The 21,554-nt window shown below is 30.4% G+C and overlaps 1 protein-coding gene across 1 annotated transcript; it reads right to left on the bottom strand.

Moving 5' to 3' along the window:
* Window positions 1-3,674: 3,674 nt before the first annotated feature.
* On the bottom strand, window positions 3,675-21,161 carry LOC143186633 (uncharacterized). Its single transcript, XM_076390333.1, has 9 exons — window positions 21,012-21,161; window positions 19,069-19,266; window positions 18,421-18,987; window positions 18,066-18,346; window positions 17,641-17,725; window positions 17,364-17,438; window positions 9,370-11,435; window positions 5,689-5,817; window positions 3,675-3,922 (listed from the first exon to the last, which is right to left on the bottom strand). The coding sequence occupies exons 1-7, from the start codon at window positions 21,061-21,063 to the stop codon at window positions 10,900-10,902; spliced, it is 1,794 nt and encodes a 597-aa protein (XP_076246448.1). The 5' UTR covers window positions 21,064-21,161; the 3' UTR covers window positions 3,675-3,922; window positions 5,689-5,817; window positions 9,370-10,899.
* Window positions 21,162-21,554: the final 393 nt, after the last annotated feature.

The following is a 21,554-nucleotide window of genomic DNA, read 5'->3' as shown; positions in this document are numbered from 1 at the left end:
ATTTTATATTACTGTCTTTGATAGATTTATAGAGATGCAAATTGAAAGGTGTGAATTTTCAGAGACGCTAAGTCCATACATTCAATTTACACTATTAGATTCGTAAAATTCTAGTTGATTCACTTTATTTTCTGCTTGAATTAAGTATGAGTATTTAAAACTGTTTAAACTTCCTGCATTTTTCCTGGTCGCGCATGCGCAGTTACACTTGCTATTTTAGCAAATCAGTTAATTACTGATTTTAATTAAACTATTGTCAATTTCAAAAAAGTAAAGAAGGTGCAGTTAAGGGTAGCAAAGATGCAATTTTACTTTTACACTGCAATAGTGCAAAAAAACAGTATTTTAAGAGATATCGGAATGTTTCCATGTGTTAAATTTAGAAATTACTAATTACTTATGTAATTAGAGTTTAAAGAATCGTCCTGTAATTTGTTCTATTGCGTGTATTTCGTTTCCAGGCTCTCTTCTCTCAGCGTCTTCGATAGTATCGTACGTGCCACGTGTTCTGCCAGAAAAATATAACACTAAATAAAATATTTTAAAGCATTTTAAATAAAATCCATTAATTTTGTTCAAATAAAAATAAATTCATTTAACAAGTGTATACATGGACATACTTTTACTATCAAATTTTTTTTATTCTATTTTGGTTCTGTTAATACGCAATCTAAATATTCCATATTTTTTTTGTATTCGCTCAATTAAATTATAGCAGTCCTCAACATGAGAAAACGAAATAGTTTGGAATTTTTGACAAAAGAAATTAACTAACTCCAAATACTTTAAATATTTGTATTTAAGTACTTTCGCATTTTGAGTTAAGAATAAAACAAATTAATAACATATAAAATTCTATTATTAAAACAAGTGAAACTAATAAAATCAATTGTAATTGTAATTATTTTATAATAGCATAGAACAATTACAAGTGTAAATGTTATTATGATCACCCTTCATTTACATTAGGAAATTACGATTGTAATTTAAGGCCTAGTGTAATTACGGGCAGCTATTATAAGTATAATCTTGTAAATGAAGCTCGAAATGTAATCAGTAATTAGATAACATTTTGTTCAACTGTAACATGAACATTTATAACAAATTTTATTCACAAGTAGACATTAAAATAAAACAAAAATCAAGAATAATGATTTCGCGTTTGAAGCTTCGTTTAATAGCCGCTATACAGAATGAAACCATTGGGTCTGGAGTTTCACATTTATCGAAACAGGTAGTACATTTTTTCTACTTTCATGTTTCCGAACGAAGAAAAGGACAGCGAGTGAAAGAGAAAGAGGGACTGAGAAATGAGGCAGGCAGTGAATATCAAAGAGCTAAATTTTAAAGAAAAACTAACTCTCTTGTTTTTGATTATTCTTTTTTATCAAACTTTTACTATCACATTTATGCGATTTTTTTGAATAAAATGACACCAAATACAACATAATTTGATTTACATTTACTTGTTTAATAAGTGATAATAATTCGTTAGTTTCCATTTCTTAAGTATGCGAATATGTTGTATTTGGTGTTATTTTAATCAGCAAAATCTTATAAATGTTTGACAAACAAACAATCCAAGATAAGGAAATTAATTTTGCCTTTTCAAATGTAGGTTTTTGACCTTTGTTGGCTACCTCAACTCACAATCCCGCTCTCCTTTCCCAATCCTTGACCTTCCTGGGTCCAAAGCAGTTTGTTTTTCACTCTTAACATAACCCACGACACGATTCATTCATATTTATCGTGAGTCGGAAAGCAATTTGATTACATGTATTGTGAGTCGGGAAGCGATTTGTTTACTTCACATTTATTGAAAGTTGAAACATGAATTTCACATTTAGCATATTTAATAATAGGTCATAATGATACGCAATTGTTTTATTCTTCATTTATTTACAGTATTTCTTTATTATGTTTATATTTATTATTTTTTTATTATAAGACTAATTGGTAATCAAAACTATGCGGTCTATTTATTGTTACACTTATTTTAACATTATTTTAACACTTATTTTAACATTTTAAAGTAACATAGTGTCAGGGTTTGTTACAGTACTGTATAAAAATAAGACAAATACGGAGTAGTATCGTAGAAAATCATGTTTCTTTATTATTAAGAAAATATACTATCCGTAACATTAATTAAGAACGATTTAGAGATATGACAGAAGGCAGTACACCTCATGCAAACATAGGATTTTTAGAACAATATAAGTGTATTTCCGGAAGTCTAACCAAACCCATCCATATTATACGTATAAAAAATCTTTTTACTCCATTTTAGCTGATGGGAATCCAATATGTGTTTTTAGTTTAAAACCTGAGCTGAATATATATTTGTTTTTTCTACTGTTACTTCAATTATTTTATCTATAACGAGGAACGAATAAAAATGTGTGACTTTGTTGTAGCTATCTTCCAATCTAAATCCAACTACACCCACAAAATGATTCAAGTCGTGGCGTGGATAATTTCTAACCGAATCAAAACATTCTGCATCACATCTGTTTTTATTAAAATTCTCATAAATAATCAACCGTAGATATACGAATTTTTTAGACCAGCTTCGTACGAGCAATTCGTGATAATGTGTTAGTGAGGAAATTTTTTGCCAAAACTTTTAATAGAGGAAAAATATACGAGTATCATTGAATAAGGACAGAGAAAAACGCTTTAATTTAGATACTATCCAAAATAAGAAATATAACGCTTTCAAACTCATAAGTAGACATTCCTGTATGTTGTTTACAACAGTTGCTTATCAACTATTTCGAAATACAAAATCTTTAGCAGTTAGTTAACAACTATAAGTACTCTCAGAAAGTGCACTTTGAAAAGACAGGGTTCTGTTATAGGACTTTCTGTTTGTAAAGGTGTGAATTCACTTAAAATTTACTTCAGAATGTTACAAATAATGGTACAAGTTGCATGAATCGTGCAAATTGTAACAAGTGTGTGAATCAATTGAAAAGTGGCTGAATAGATGCTACCGTCTAATCGGGGCTCTAGCTCCGAAAATTCACATGTATGAACTCATTCTTGACAACATGAAAATTAGGGTGCAATAAATCTCTGAAAATTGTGATATTATGTAACGTAATGCTTGAAAATAATGTATTGGTAATTCGCGATTGAAAACGAACGACGAGATTTACAGACAAAAGGGCTGGCTTTTCTTTTTGTTTTTTCGTACTGCACAATCAACGCTTGAAACTATCGAAACTTAGACTGTAAAAGATTCTGTTACGTCTACTATAGATATCTTCCAAATTTCGTTTCATTAGATTTCTTTTTATTCAAACCCCTGAAGGTCTCATGAAGTGGAGTCAGTAGGGAAGAGATGAAAACAAATGTACAAAACTGAATCAGACAACACGATAAACAATTCTTTGCTACTGGTATAAAAAAGATAATAGTGCAATGGACAAGTGCACTATTATAACTATAGATTGTGTTAGTCGTTTCTTTACTTATTAAATAACCCTCATATAATACGTGTGATCAAAAACTTACAGATATTTACAAAGTAGAAAATTCTTTTATTTTATAGTTAAAGGACGAAAATGAATTATTTTCACTGATCACTAATCACTTACTTTTGTTTTCACTGATCACTGATCACTTACTTTTGTTTTCACTCAAAAATCAAATAAATCATTACCTAGACAAACGTGTCAATTATATTTTATTAATTAATTTTCAGAATTTTACATGTCTCTGGAAAAGAAAATATAGATGATGAAGCGTTATTTAGACATGATGTTATTTCAATGCTGTTATCACGTTGGCCAAGGAATTAGGTAAACAATAGTCCAATGATGAAGCATTGTAAGAGCTGTTGAATTCTGACAAAACTTCCTTCCAGTTAAGAGACTTCGAGTTGATGAAGATAATATGATTCTTTATTGAGATGTTTCTGGAAATTAAATTACATCTTATGTTCTTAAATCGTTAAAAAAGAATTTTCAATTGTACTCGTAATTTGGCTACTCCCGGTCGATGATTAACAAAGAAAATTATCACTAAGAAGTTTATATAACTAGGTATGAGCAAAAATATTTTAGAATGAGCACGACTGCTTTTGAGTTGTTAAATAAGCAAAATTCAATACCTATTCCTGAATAAGTTTTTAGCATGTTCACATTGACATTATTGGACCCTTACAGGTATGCAAAGCTTAAAAGTTTTGTCTTACCATGACTAATCGTTTTACCATCCTTTTACCAATATTTTAGCTAATACCATTTCTACAGTCTTACAGTCAGTGGGTGACGAGGTTTGGAGCACTAGCGATTAATAGTACAGATAGAAGTATGTAATTTGAATCACAAATTTTTCATGCAATGAAGAATTTAATTAAGACACAACATATACGAGCAATAGCTTATCATCCTCACGCAAATGGAATAGTGAAACGTTGGAATCATTCTCCTAAAACTACAATAATATATCAAGTAATGGGATGGACGTGTTTACCGACACTCTTTTTAGGTTTACGAACTAGCTGGAAAACAGATTAGAAATAAACAGTTGCTGAGTTGACTTCTGAAGTGACTTCGAATGCCAGAAGAATTCTTTGTAAAAGAAAAAAACAAATTTGCAGTTTAATAGCTTTCCTCAATTTGGTTTTTTTGTTACAGTATTTCTTTAAAACACTTTATCTTATTACTAAAACGAAAAATCAGTCAAGGGAAATGGTAAAAGTACTTTTTGCCATTTTTTCTGAAAACGTCAAATTATAAAATTAAATGTTTAAGTATTTTATATAGCGTGAACTTGTCAAAAAGGTATCGAAATTACACTGATAAGTAGTAACGCTTGGGCATTCCTCCAGCAAACTGCAATAACGGAATACAGCACATTCCTTCAGAGACCGAAATTGCAATGACCAAAGTTACAGGTTTGGATTAGGCCTTTGGGTATGGTTTCAAGTTAGATTTAAAAAAAGCTTAACCGAAACCTGTGACTTCGATCATTGCAATTTTAGTCATCAAAGGAATATGTTGCACTTTATTTTTTCATTCCACAGTTTCGAAAGACCCGTGACATGTCCATGGACCTTCGAATTAGGTCTCGAATTATCTTAACTTACAAAGGGCATCACTGTCATGTCATCTTCCGATTTTGATGAAACTTGGTATACGAATTCTGAATCGAAAAATATTGGACACGCTTTTTTTTAATTGCTGATATACATGCTTATAAAAGAAGAAAAAATACATTTTTGTAAATATCTTGAATTTCATTTACGTTATCTTATTGCTTAAAAAAAGGCACGTATTTTGTAAATCTACCATTTTTTTCTACCTGCATTTATTTTCGAGATATTTACAAAAATGTATTTTCTACTCCAACTTTAAAAAGGTTCTCATCCCTTAAACATGAATATCAACAATTAAAAAAATACATGTCTAATATCTTTTGATGCTCTACTCGTATTCCAAGTTTCATCAAAATCAGAAGATGACACTAAAGTGACGTTCTTTGTTAGTTGCCACGGATGTACACGTATAGGCAAAATTTCAAAAAATTCTTTTTTGTCACTTTGCTAAGAAAAGTAGGAGATAGTATTTTTCCAGGGTTCGATTGATTTCTCATTTTAGTAACAAATTAAAGCTTTTTAAAAAAATAATTGAAGTGAAGTAGCCAAATTTGGAAAAATTCGCTCAACTGCACACTTACCGAACATTCATTGAAAACGTAAAGGGGCTATATCGACATGCGTTACGAAAAGTAGCACATCTTATTCGCCTTACGAGAAAGAACACATTTGCCTTCGAGTTAGTTCAAAATATAACGTTTTCTTTTCCTCTGTAAAAAGAAGTACATTTGAATCGCTCATTTGTTAATTTTATTAACCCCACAAAATAAAAATATTTATGTTTATTTTAAATATAAAAATTAAACATCAATCAAGTGCTTTTGCAATACAATTTCAAAAAACTTAAAAATTGGAGTTATTCACTTTAGCCAGTGAACGGCTTATTTGTATGATTTAGTACGAAAAAAGCATGCTGCAAAATATCCAAAAGTTGAGTCCAAAGAGGACGAACGCAAAGGAGGCAAGGCCGAGGTAATTGTTAAAAAGAATTATTTTCTTTTGATGTACTGACAGCTCACGGATCAACCCGAAGCCGTGCGAGATCATGGCAGGAAAAATCTAGCGCCTCGGATCATCGTTCGTTTCGCAGACTAGAGTAAATACGAACGCGAATGAAACAATCTGAGACAGAAACAAATGCCAAAACGCATGTCTCGGCCTTGCTTCGTTTGCATTTGTCCCCAAATCTGGACGTTCCGTTACTATTCATCAGAAGAAATGAAAAGTATTCTTTTTTTTGGATAATCCAAATCTGTTGCTTTTCGTAAGATGAGTCATACTACTTTTTGTAGTTGGTCTGTTTCTTCTATTCATCATGGCAAGAAAAAACCTTTCGTTTATTTAAATTTATATATACATGCATTTATTAGGATAAATTTAGTTAAAAGAACTTTTACAACAACCTCATGAACAGGACCAAACTAAGGTTTTCTGAGGTCTGGATATGGCTGAGCATCGGGAGGGGAGTAGGGGGGGGGGGGGGGGGGGGGGGGGGGGGGGGTATTACTACAATATTCTCTACTTTTTGAAAAGATTTTATAAACGATAAAATCCTAAGAAAGTAAACTCCAAAGCTCCACAGTAGATGTAACTTTTTTAAAAAACCATTAAACAATCGAAAACAATTTTTTTCTGAAGTATTTACAGAAATTTATTTTAATATATGAAGAAACGAGACCCATCCTCTAGCACCTCTTCCTAATCAAAAACCTGCTTATGAAGAATTAATATTCTATTGATCACTTAAAGCCAGTATGTGTTAAAAATTTTATTATAGACTCTAACATTACTGAATTTATTATTTCATAATTACTAGAAATTCCGATTCTGTACACGCATTCAAAATACACGTGTAAACATGTACACATTAAATTAAAATATCCGTGTATGAATCCGTGTAGTGTTTAGTACACGAGTATACGTATATTGAAATACACGGACTGTACTAAAAAATATTTTTTACCCGCTTTGCAACCCTTAATCCCGTCATTGAACATCCATGTCATCATTTATAAAACATTCTTAACTCTTTCATGGAGAACACTTCAATAAATACGGTATTATTTTTTCCGAATTTTTGAAAACGCCATCATGAGACCCTATTTAAAAAATAATAATTTCCACATAATTTCCAACGTTGCTAAAATAATTTTCCAATCAAGTAAAAGTTTATTTAGAAATACGCAAATACAATAAACAGTTTTCGAAATAAAAATTTCTAAGTATAACCAATTCTACACGAAGATGGATAAAAATCGTTACATTCAGAGTTCTCTTCTTTTTTTAAGCAAATTTTCCAGTTTCAACTAAACCTCAGACATCGGGAGGAAAAATTGATCGACTTGGCGTCGAATGAACATCGGGTAAATGGATTTAAATATTCGAGTACACATTTTGTTATGGAATATCAATATGTTAATACATATTTAGTAATGAATATTGTGATATACGTGTATCCCTGTATTTCGAATTTCGATACACGGTACACGTATACTACCCGTATATTTCAGCATTCGTGTCCCTGCGTAGATCCGGATCCGAGTATCCGTGTGGTATAGTCCATGTATTCGACATACGTGTACCCGTGTACTAAACACTACACAGATATTTTAATTTCACGTGTATTGTGTATTGAAAATACAAGTGACATGGGGACCTCTAATTATTACAAAAATCACCCAGTAGGGCACATCTTGGAAAAAAGACGAAGAAATTACAGTTTAATTTTGTAGAAAAAGACTTGGAGCATCTTGACGGGGAGAAATATAGCGTGTTATCAATAATATGGAAATCTCTAATAAGATATATTAATTGAATTTCCATGTTACTGAGTACCAATGAGATGAATTCTTAATCTTTGATTTTTAATTGTTCACTCGTTCACTATACAGGGTGAGTCACCTAACGTTTGCACCTCAAATATCTTTGTTGTTTTTGAAAATACGTCAAATGTCTTATAAACGAAATTGAATGGTTCAATGGAGTTCACACAATGCTAAACAAATTTTTATTTTTTTGTCATCTTTTTAAGAGATATCAAAGTCACCTCCATTTTTTTAAAATGAAACTATCTACTTTTAAACACCTACAATGAGAGTCTCTTTCATTAAGAATTCAGTGACTATTATTATTTAAGGTCATTCAAGGTCACGAACAAAGAAAACGTGTAAATGTGTTTTCATTAGTCGCGGAATTCTTGCGTTTGCGCTTCCTTCTATATGCGCTTCCAATACTTTTAAATAATTTGTAAATATTAATAGAAGTCTACCAAGAAGGAGATTTTCGGTCAGAGTACCTCTCTTCATAAAGCAATCGGGCCTGCACTGCATTTTGCCTACATTCATAGTAAACCATTATCATATCACACCTTTCAATCACTGAATAAGTCATAGCGGAATCGCATTTGGAAACATACTGACCGTAAATCAATCGCAGCGTAATCGGCTGGAGGGTATTTGGAAATATTCAATAACATTGAATATAACCTTAATATGTTTATAAGTCTCACTCGTAATAAACGTATTTTGCTTTTATATTTTAAATCTTGTACGTTTTCTCTGTCCGTGACCTTGAATGACCTTGAATAATAATAGTCACTGAATTCTTAATGAAAGGGACTATCATTGTAGGTGTTTAAAAATAGATAGTTTTATTTTAAAAAAATGGAGGTGACTTTGATATCACTTAAAAAAATGACAAACAAAATTTGTTTAGCATTGTGTGAACTCCATTGAACCATTCAACTTTCTCCTTCAGACATTTGACGTATTTTAAAAAACAGAGATATTTGAGGTGCAAACGTTAGGTGACTCACCCTGTACATGTCTGTATGACCAGAATGGTCTGAGGCCTGAGGTGTACGTACTGTTTAGGTTCAATACAGACGAACGATTTTTCACCGCAGGTTTGTACGTCGGTTAAGTATTGCCATATTCTAGGACAAAATGTCTTCCAGTGACATTATAGAGTAGAAGAATGAAGCAATCAAATACCGTGTGGTACCCCAGACATTCTGTCCCGGCATATGGCAGTATAAACGTAGTACTGGCTACGTTTATCTTCTTTATTTTCAATTGAGAAAACAAAGAATACGATCGTATGTCAAAATGTTTCTCGTCTGCATCGGGCCTTACTTGAAGAACACTCGCATTTAGGGATTGAATAGCATTATCTCATCACGACACATATGTATGTATTTTCAGGAAATGGTAAGGATAACAACGGGTGTTCATTGCGACGCAAAAACTAAACGTTCAACATACATACGGCATACGATATTGCTGCATGCATTTGCATACAAGCGATTTGCAATCGCAAATTGTTTATAGGAAAACAGACAAATCCGTTCTCGTGCATAACAGTATGACAGCTACATTTAAGAATTCCCATCGTAAATGAAGTTAATCTTAAGAAAAGCATTTACTGAATTTCACTTATTATATAAGCTTAGGTTAGGAGTTTGATGACACAGGTCTGCAATAAAAAATCTTTTTTAAATAATTTAGTTATTTCTAATATATTTTCAGGCGTTGAAAGTTCAATAATACAATAAAAAGTTTATAGCACTTTCAATATCAAATAATATTAAGGTTATCATAACAGGTAATACAAAGAAATATTTCAATTTACTTGAAATATCTAAAAGACTGTAAATGCTGAGTCATTAGGTCACATTAATTGTAAGTTCTGCAAAAAGATTGACTAGAATTAGATTGGTTTTCAAATGTTTTATTAAGACTCATAAGAGCAGAATCAGCCCTCGATGTCACAGTGTGTACAGTGGTAATGACCAATTAAACGATTAACGGCATTATACAGTTCGTTATAAAAATATCCGATCACGTTAAATATTAAGTCAACGTTATGTATAAATATACATATATCTATCAATATAGATGGAAAAACTTGAAATTTACTTTTAACGAATATTTCAATTATGCTTATGATAACTATAATTTTATATTCTACAAATTATTCTTATAGTTTTTATAAATAAATGTATGTAGAAGTGATTTTATAATAGTTCTCATAATAGATTTTATTCAATCGCATATTGTAACATAAAAACGTCAAGATAAATTATAAATATATTATACAGAATATATCAGAAAATGTCGGACATTTTTGCAGAGTAGGTTGTACATACGTGGAAAATGAAAATAGTTCATGTGTAAATATTTTCTTGCGTAAAACTCTTGCTCAAATCTCTTAACAGGTAAGAGAAACGTGGGACACTTTTAGAGAACAGGTTTTAAAGACAAAGATAACCAAAAAAGGTCAAATGCACATATGCCCAAAATGCACACTTTCTTAGTTACCTGCTATTTTATATTGTATAAAGCGCTGGCCTATTTCTTGTCTGCGCGATGTGCTATCCCCTTTAAGATCCTACTAGACCCACCGATATCTTAGCTCCTTGAATGAGTGGCGCACAGTCGTGTATTTTAAAGTAAGTATTACACCGTATATAAGATAAAATAATTTCTAGACATATGTACATACGACTTTTTTTCATTGTTTTCGTATCTAGAATCTGCTTTTCAAAAATGTCTCGCATTTTCTGATATACCCTATACATAATGTACATACTAGATCAAATTTCTGTAAAATCAAAATACATTTACAAAAAGAGTTTTGAACTCCAATTCAGCAAACCTGTGTTATCAATTAATTTTACTTTTTATAGAACGCAATAAAGTCGCTATAATAATAGTAACAATAGTAATATAATACAAATATTTTAGAGATATGTATGTTCCTCTGATTAAATATATATATTATTTTATAAATTATTATTTATGTCTCCGTTTTACTACTATGTTACTTTGTATTGTTTTATGTTCTTTTGTTTCCCCTTCGCTATCTTGTACATTTTCTACTTTTCCATACTTAGCCTCAAGTCTAGACATTAATTCAGAGTCATCAAAATCTTCAATTTCATCTTCCTCTTCTTCTCCTCCTACCATTTTCTTCATTTTTTGGGTTTGTTTAATTTTTTTATCTTCCTCATACTCTTCTTCTTCTTCTTCCTCCTCCTCTTCCTCCTCCTCCTCCTCTTCTCTCTCTTCTTCCTCTTCTTCATCAATTTCTTCTTCCTCTTCCACCTCTTCCTCATCTTCTTCTTCTTCTTCTTCTTCTTCTACTACTTCTTCGTCGTCGTCATCTTCTTTTTTTGTTTCTTCTGTATTTTCTTCTCTTTTCTGTTTTTTATTTCCTTCTTTATATCTATCTGTGTCAAGAATTGTTTCCTTTTCTAAAAATACTTCTTCTTCCCTGTCCTTTTTCTCAGACGAAATTAACTTAGAGTGACTTTGAACAAAGGTAACTTCTAAACATCAAAAAAGTATACTATTAGACAGTAATACTGCATGTAATTATTCTAATAATCGCAAGTAATGAATTGTACAAGGTATCGTACAATGTTGTATAAACGAAGAGTGCTAAGTTTACATATAATAGTAAATCGAAAATATAAACTGAAGTTCTTTCGTAACTCAATTTGTTTTTAAGAAAAATGAAATTGAACTTTTCTAAGATGAGATTAAATTATTTCACATAAAATCAGCACCCTTCCGTTGGTGCCTGTCACCCCATAATTCTATGTACTTAAGAGCAAGCGATGAAGTATTACTCGATCTAATACTCGTATTTCCCTACATCAGATATACTTAATGTACGAGTTCGTAGCAGTATTACTATATATCGGGATAAAATGTTTTCCAGTGACGTCATAGAGTAAAAGAGTGTGGATACCACAAACAATGCAGTCACATATTGTGCGGTACCCCAACTCATACTGATTCGCGGTCACCTGACTGTATCTGGAAATGATTCCAAGATTCCAAGTATTAAATCAGCGCTGTCTAGCGTAAGGGTCCTTCACTCGCCTGCTTCCCCTCCCAATCATTCTGTTGCTCCACCAACACATACGTCACTCGTAATATTTGAGCTTTCTTATAATAACATATCATGTCGGCTTTCATAGCGTCGTATGGTTTCCTTGACGACGGAAACAGGAGTGGGAGAACCCTAGCTTGAATAGCACTGTAATTAAATCTTTACTCTGCTATTGAAGTTATCTGATCATGAATGCTCGTACCCAGCATGGAGACACTTGAACATCTGTACTTTATGCGCTACGCGCTACCCTTAATTGTAGGCATTCAACAACATTTTTCAACTGAATTTATTCATGTGAGACAATAAACGTATAGAAACATAAAAATTCCAAAGGAGGTTTCGAGGAAAACCAAACCATAACAGTAGCTTACGAGCGATGTCTCATCGCTTGTTTTTAAGTAATAATATGTACTTTACAGCCATTATGAGTCTGAGTTATGGACAACGTTACAAGTTATTTTTTTAAAAACTAGTAGAAGTAGAAATAGTTCTTATGTAATATATTAGATCTTTTATATAAAACTACAGAGTCGTCTAACAAGGAAAAGAGACGAGCGATTTTGACGGGTCGCTATAGGATCATCATACAAAATTGAATATAAGCATAAAATGAGTGTTTTTAGAATTCAATATGGCACAACAAGTTTTCTTACAGATTTATTTATATATTTCTATTATTGTAACTTTTATTTATGTTATACTTATTTGAATAGCATATTTTGAACACTAGATATCAATTAACGCTGAATAAAGTTAAAATTATTAATTTTGTTTAAAAACCTGTAATTTTGGTATACGATTAAAAACAGATATACAGTAACCTTGATAGTTCTAGTATGCTTTTCTGATAGACAATGAAAATTTGACCTTTTAATCTTCAGATTATAAATATTATTACTTGTTATTATACTAATATTTAATAAGCTAAAACCAATTATCATCAGATTTATATCAACTTATAGTTACTGTGAACGTTTACTCTCATAAACATGGAACGAATGAATATAATTAGAATATTATAGTGAAGTATGTTGTGTAGCGTATCGTAACGCTATCATGCATTAATTCTTAGAACTTTTTCACGTTATCCTGTTTCCACCGTCCGGTTTTCGAAAAATGAATGTTGGCCAATTACCGATCGGTATAATGCAAATTTTCTACACGGCCGTACCGATAACATGTATCAGAACTACTCGAAACAAAAGATGAGCATTATACAGATCGATAATCGGCCAGCATTAATTTTTCGGAAACCGGACGATGGGAACCAAATAATGTGAAAAGACTCTTACTATAATCGAACGCCGCTACATTTCCATTCGCTGCCAATTTCAATTATAATCGACAAGTCCTTATTTTTATAACGATACATGTACTAACATGCACACTAATATGTGAAATGTAAAAAAAAATATAGAAAATTAAAAACCTTTTTTTTCATCTAAAATTGGCACTTTTCAAGAATCGTCCGAAAATCTAAATAAACAGCGTACCTAAGGAATAACACGAATTCTCAACGCATTGACTGAACACTTCGAAATACCGAGAGTTAAACCTTCTTAATTCTGATCAAGTCTTTAGCAAGATCTAGCGAATTTTGTTAAAGTTTGAACTTTGTCTGCTTAGTGCTTAGATTCGTTAAAGTTATTGTATAATAACTTTAAATTATAAAATTATAAAATTATAAATTATAAAATAACGTAAAAATAAATTGAAAATAATTTTGTAGTAATATACTAGTGACGTAGGTAGTAGAGAAATAAGAGTGATTCCCTCACTCGTACTTCTATTCGAACTCCTATTTCTATTCCCCTGTTTCTGTTACTAGTGACGGCAAAAAATTCTGCTCGATTAGCATCCTGATTTGGAAACACTACTTCCAATCAAATACTATCCGATAACTCACGGTACCTGAAGCATTCAACCAGCGGCCAACACTCATGAATAGATGTTTAGGTTATAGAATGAATAATTGCAAGAGTGTGATTGATAAAACAAATGTGAATTAACCTGATCTCATTTGTTCGCTCTTGGTGTATTAAAGTGAATTAATATATAACAAGATAAAAAATAGAAGATATAACAAATATACGCATTCGATGCAAAAAATGTCTGCAATATAGAAGCAAAAAGAATTTTATGAAGTGATAGCAAGTAATTTTTAAGAAATTAATTAGTATTTATTTCTGTTATAATAACATTGAGAGAAAAGGTCAATTATCTAAAGTTGCAAAAAAAATGAAACGTAATGTGGATTATGACACTGTAATGTGGATTATGAAAGAATAACAGAGTTTGAATAGATCGTATGGGCGTAAAAAGGAAAAAAAAGTGAAAGCTTATTACATTTAATTGAAATAAATAACATTCAATATTGATCCAAAATCGATATTAAGTTTGTAGGATATTTACTGACCTTGCATTTATGTTTGAACTAGCATTGTCAGAAAAAGTCACTAAATCTCCATTTGTAGGAATAGGGGAAGGTAGAATGATGGGACGGTTTCTATTATTCCCCTCCGCTTTTTCCACTTCAAATACATGTTTGGAGGACATATTTTAAGGACGTCCAAATTACGTATATAAGACGTTCAGACAAAAATTAGACGTTTTTAAGACGTCCAAAAGCGTAAGTCTTTAGGACGTCCATGTAGTGTGTCTTTAAAACGTTTTATAGACGTAAACTTTACAAGTCTGTAAGCTGTACGCTCTTGGATGTTTTTAAGACGTCTAAATTAAGTCATAAGACGTTCAGGCATAAAATGAACATAAAATAGACGTCTTCAAGACGTCGTGTGCTATCTAGGAAGTGTCTGGTACACGATGTTGCTTCACCGTTCACCCACTATGCCGTACGGAGTATTGGAAACCGCTCCACTATCCTACCTTCCCCCACTCCTTTAAACGAAGATTCAATGACTTTCTGACAACGCTGATTTGAACATAACATATGATTACATGAATCGATTAATTTTTTAGATTTCAGATGAAATAAAACCTGCGCGAAAAACATACTTAATATTCGAGATTTTGCAGTTTTAAGTAAAAGAAACTGATACTATTTATTTAGGCAGACACTTGAAAAATTGAATAATATAAAAAATATACATATATATGTATATACATATAGGTACTCTTTTAAATTAGACCGCAAAATGTTTCAATTCCTTATCTCAGGACTACATTGATCTGTAATTCTTGCATAGTTTGTTCTATGAGTCTCTCGTAATGTTTGAAAACTGCACATCGACATACAGATCAAAATGGCTAAAAAATGGAATGCTAGAACAGTTGATTGGATTAGAAGCTACAGCGCTTCTTGCTGCTTATTTCTAGGCTCAAAGAAACTGAGTTCGCAAATAATAATATAACGTGATATAGAATAGTTGCAATTTCGTGTTACGTGGACTTACAATCTCTACCGGGCGTTTCTGAACATGCGGAATATTTTTGGGGGACAGATTCCAGACATGAAAACAAAGAAAGAGTTCGTGTGCACATGTGTCTGGGAACGCTTATTTTTTTAGTTATAGATATACTATACCCGAAAATGCTTACTTTTTTAAATATACGCTTAAATATATTATACTGTATAAAATGTTAGCCCAGTATTTGCATGTACGACGTGTTGTCACCTTCAGGTGCTGCTAGGCCCCAGAAATATCTCGATCTTTTAAATGAATGGGGCAGTGTCATTGATTCTAAAAAAAGTATCACTCCAAACGCGATACAAAATAGCGTACAAATAAAAAATTAAGCGTTTCCGGACATATATGCACTTGAACTTTTCTCATTGCTTCCGTGCATAGAATTTATCCTTCTAAAAATGTCCCACATATTTAGGGACATTCCGTATACTTACAAATTAGTCCATTATAAATCATGACCTACAAAAAGAAGTTTTTAAGTCTCTATAATTATGTAGTTTCGCTCTGAATTTTTTCTCGAATACTCACTCAAGATCTAACAGACTAGATAGTATTTTATTACCAACTTCTGTTCAAAACTACAAAATCTCAAATTTTAAAGCCACTTTTTAAAAGTGGTTTCATCTTCAAATTTAAAAGTCATTAATCGGTTTGTCGCACAGAATTTTCTCAATCATGTACAGAATACCTGCATACCCTTTTGTCTCAAAAACTACCTTATAGATTTAACATTCTGTTATCAAAGTCGAAAAACTACAATACATACGTTTACAGCATCCAATATCTTTATATATAATTCTTATTCGAATCCGAAAATGCGTGTGAGATGAAAATGCCACTTCAACTCCAGTTTCAACCACTTAACTTTTTTCACTTAATAATAAGGGTTCAAAAAGACACGAGTCCATACGACAGTATTAAAGTTAAAAACTTTTAATGGCACTATATCGAAAACAAAAACGCGTGACTTAGATACTTTTGCCTTATAACCACAAATACAGCATCGCGTGGTTTCCTAAACTATGAAAATGAGAGTACGAGTACCACAAAGGGTTTGTAAACTAATCGTACTATTTCTGTTTCAATCATCAGGGAAATCCCATGACGCACGCTATATGTTAATACTGCCATGATATATTACCATTTTTATTATTAAAAAAGTTAAAATTTTCAAACACTACGCACAATACACAGGGTGTCCCACCTAACTTGAGCATCTGCAAAGCATTTATTCTGCATATAAAACATTCCATATTTCTCATAACTTTACAAAGATCTTAATTATAACTTCTAATAGTCCTTAAGAAAATAGCTTGTAACATTGTGTGTAAACCACTCTGAATAATACTCTGATAGTTACAGTTTATGTTTTGTAAAAGCAATACTACAGATTTTTATACAAAATGCTACATTGTTTAAAAACTATTTATATATGTCTTTTTTCCATGATATATGTATATTAATAATATGAATATTTTAATATGATAAATAATTGTACAATAGTAAATATACCACATTATTTTTATTTGCATTATTCCACTTTTTTTGTGTTAATAATCTTTCATAAACAGTACTTGTAGTAATTAATTTCAGTCTGTGATAATATTTACTACTTGTTCAAATTTTTTTGAATGCAGAAAATGCAACACAATATTATTACATAAAAACATTGGTTACATTTTCATTAAACTTGGTATTGTTATAATTATATCATCGACAGATTTACATATTGATTTATAAAAAAAACGTATAGTAAAGATAAAAATTGAATACTGCACTGAGTATATAGTATATGAATTAAATACTTTTATAATCTTGAAAATATTGTAATTTTCCTTCTTAAATAAGTAAAATGAAACTCCTCTTTTGATTAAGTGCATATAAAATGTATTACTATTTTTTTGGAAAATAAATGTTACAACATTTACCATTATTCCATCGTTTCACAAGGACAAAATGTGCAGCAACAACAAGTGCCACACCAACTCCAAACTTCATCGCCACTGCAATCATCAGATTTTATTTTTCATTGTTACTTTAAAATCATAGCAAAATATCCCAAATATGTAACACTAAATATATGTAATGTATAAAATTGTATTTATTCCAACATATGATAGCTCAGAAGATCACAAATCCTTCTTTATTTGTGGAAATATTATATGAATTAATTTTTGTTTAAATTATTATTGGTTTTTCACTCACCACTAGCAGATTCTTCTTCAATTTCATCTACCTCAGGTGTTTTTTCTACATCACTAATATATTCTTCTGGTTCTAGACTTTCTACCTAATACAAAAATTATTATATCATAACATAATTATTATTCAAACAAACATTTTCAGACTAAAACAATTAAATTATACTTAATACTTAAATGAAAGTTTTCTAAAAACACTACTTATATAACACGTTAACTTTTTGCTTTATGATATAAGATAAATGATCATATTATTATATATTAATGGAATAAATAAATTTTCAATATTTAGAATCTATCAAATTAAACAGATCTTTGTAACTAATCTACGTTTCACACAGAACATATAATGGTTTAATGTATCAAAAAACTTCATTTTAATTTCCTTTTTATTTTCTTGATAACAATATGAAATTGCGTTAATCTTACCTCTTCCAAAGGTTCTACATTCTCATATTGAATTTCATTAATACCAGGAATGTCTACAAATTTATCAAATACTTCATCTGATATCATTACTATATCATGATATTCATTGTCTCTTTCATATAGTATGTTTTCTTTACTTTTTTCTTTACTAGTGCTATAAATTTCTTCTAATACATCAGTGTCATCTAATTTTTGATAATTAATGTTGTCAGCTTCTTCTTGTTCTTTGTATTTATATGCTTCATGCCTTCTTTGATCATCTAATTCTGTGCTGATGTATTCTGTTAGAATTAAAATTTATAATAATATTTATGGTTTATGTTCCTGTATATTGTAATGTTTTACGCTTCAATACCTTCTTTATCCTCAGAAACTTTACTTTGTTCATCTGATGTATTATCTATTGTTGGATCCTCTTCTTGTTCATTGTATTGATTTTCTTCTACTTCGTCTTCTTCTAATTCATATTGATTTTCTTCTGTTTCATCTTCCTGTATTTCATATTGATTTTCTTCTGTCTCATCTTCTTGTGTTTCATATTGATTTTCTTCTGTTTCATCTTCTTTTTTAATATCTTCTTCCTCACCCTCCTCACTTATCTCATCTTCCACATCTTTCTCAGTTTCCTCATCTTCCTCATTTTCCTCACCTTCCTCACCTTCCTCACCTTCCTCACCTTCCTCACCATCCTCACCTTCTTCACCTTCTTCACCTTCCTCATCATCCTCATTTTCCTCATTAGACTCCTGATTTTCTGTTATCTCTATTTTTGTGTCATCATTATCTTGTCTTGCATTTTCTTCTAGTTCTCTACTTTCAGTGTGCTCTTTTTCATTATGAGGCTCATCATGTAAGGATAGTGAGTCATCTACCCAGCCATCAAATATAAAGGCCCAACGAGATGATTCCACTGGTGTATTGACTTATAATATAAAATATTTATATAAATATTCTGCATTAATATGTGTATGGTTCTTGTTATAAACATTTAAACTGTACTTACTATCTGTAGTACCTCTATGTTCGAAGATAATTACACCAATTATGCCAGTAAGAACTGCTAATATAACAAAAAATATTATACGTGCACACCAGTGTCCACCAGTACTGCTTTCTTTGTATATATGTATAGTTACATTGTCTGTGACATTTTCACTTAAGTTTCCAGAAGAAGTAGCAGGTATAGCACTATCTTCCTCATCTGAGTATAATGGAATACATCCAATGATAGTAATTTGGAAATGATAAAGATATTGCTCAGTATTAAAAAAATACTTACACTATAGAAATGTTAAGAATGTAATTGTATGAACATATGTAATGTTTGTACATGTGTAGCATAGTAGCAAACTGCATAAGTGTGTGTAAAATATGTACTATAAATTAAATACATATGGAAGTCCTTTATATTTTATAAAATATAAAAAATATCGATTAAAATAATTGTGTTCATTATGATAATTATTATCAGCTAGATACATAAATTATGTAATTTGAATTTACAAAGCATGATAAAAAAAAAGTTAAAACTATGAAGAATGACAGTCGACTATGAGCTATAATTTTAATTTTCCTGTAATTGAATAACGAAATGCCGTTTTCTAAAAAACACTTTTTAGTTGAGTAAAACAGCCAAAATTTTATCGCAGCAAATAACGTGATGGTTGAATTATACTTAAAATTGTAATTCCTCAAATTTTGAATATTTTTAATTTTTACATTTTCATAGATAGTACATTAATGTATCAAAAATATCTTCAATATACATTTTCTACAAAACAAAGAAAATTAATTGAATTTATTTTATCGAAAAATATTTAGTACAGAAACGTTAATATACATATATAAGTATTTTATAGAGTAATGTTGAGTCCATATTAAAATATGTAACATTATTTACGCAAATTTGCGCATATATTTTCATGAGTACATATAAGCTCTGTACGCCTTGTACATATGTGCATGTGTATGTTGTACGTGCGGAACGCGCGCTATGCCTTAACGCGACATACTCGTCCGTAGTATGAATGAGTGCTTACAATTAGTCTGAATATGTACTCTCACTTTGTATAATATTCTTTTTATCTTATTTGAAAAAAAAATTCAATACAATTATTATGTAAGCAGAATTATTACATATAAGAAAAATACGTAAAATATATAAATAAATTGGTAGAAAATGTTTTTAGAATGTGTATTACAGATTAATCTATTTTTGGAAACTAAAAGCTACGCTGATCGAGCTTCTAAACCCTGCATTTTCTAATTTGAGAAACATTGCCAAATGTATTCCAAAGTATTTGAAGCTTTATACAAAAAATTAAGTATAATTTATTTGAAATATAATACTAAAATAACATATAGTTATTTTATAACTAGAGCCACATTTAAAAAATATGTGTGACAATATGATATTTGTAAGTAAAAAAAAAAGGGAATGTTATTATAGAAAAAATATATTATTTTGAGTAATATTACATGTATTAAAAAATTAGTTACATAATTGTATAAAATCTATTTATAATAATACGACTCTAGTAACATTATAAAACGTTAGATAATAAAAGTATTGACAAACATCGAAAAAGATTCATGACTAGAGATTAGTAACGTTTACTATAATTAATATTTTTAAAAGTAACAAACTTTATTATTTTATCGTATAATATATTCTACCGTATTAGTTCTATGAGATGGAACGTGATTATTAAAATTTGCAGTATTGACAACGACAATGAACAATGGCTTTCTAATTATATGATACTATGATAGAGATTACTTTGAAAAATATGGAAAGTTAAATATTTTTTTTTTTTTTTCAATTAAAAGTATATAAGATCTATGTCCAAGGTTAAAAATAAAAAAGTAAACACTGCTAAAAATATTACAAGTACGAAAATAGAAGTTATAATAATTCTCTCACACTTTCACTAGTCTATTTTTTACCCTTTTTACGTCTCTTCTCTTTTCGTTTCTTCGATTGCACGTCCCCAGACATCTTCTATAATAAATTTTCTGGAATGAGTTCTGAACAAACGAAGAATGCAAAGGCTTAAAATTTTTTAAACGTCGAACTCCCTGCCGCGTATGCAACAATTTGATTTGATCGTGACAAGTGCTGATATAATACGAAAATCCCTAGTAGCTTAAATAGAATATATTCTGATCCGACTTTCAATGTTTCCCAAATTTCTTACAATTTTGAATAATTAAGGGTTTACTATGTAATTATAAAAAGTAAAGCTTTATAAAAAATTGAAATACCACTAAAATTCAGAGATACAACTCGAAATAACTGAATATTTTAATAAAATAATATCATTACAAGTGAAGAAGTATTATACAATACATATGTACATATGTATGCATGTTCACATACTTATATAAATATATACACAAGAGTTACTAGTTGAAAATATAGTAGCAAAAATTTCTCTATTATAACATGAAATTTTTATACCAAGCGAATGTTAGCAGATAATTAATATT

This window comes from Calliopsis andreniformis, unplaced genomic scaffold, assembly GCF_051401765.1.
Source record: "Calliopsis andreniformis isolate RMS-2024a unplaced genomic scaffold, iyCalAndr_principal scaffold0022, whole genome shotgun sequence".
Taxonomy (NCBI): domain Eukaryota; kingdom Metazoa; phylum Arthropoda; class Insecta; order Hymenoptera; family Andrenidae; genus Calliopsis; species Calliopsis andreniformis.
This window is presented reverse-complemented; position numbering and strand designations above follow the sequence as displayed.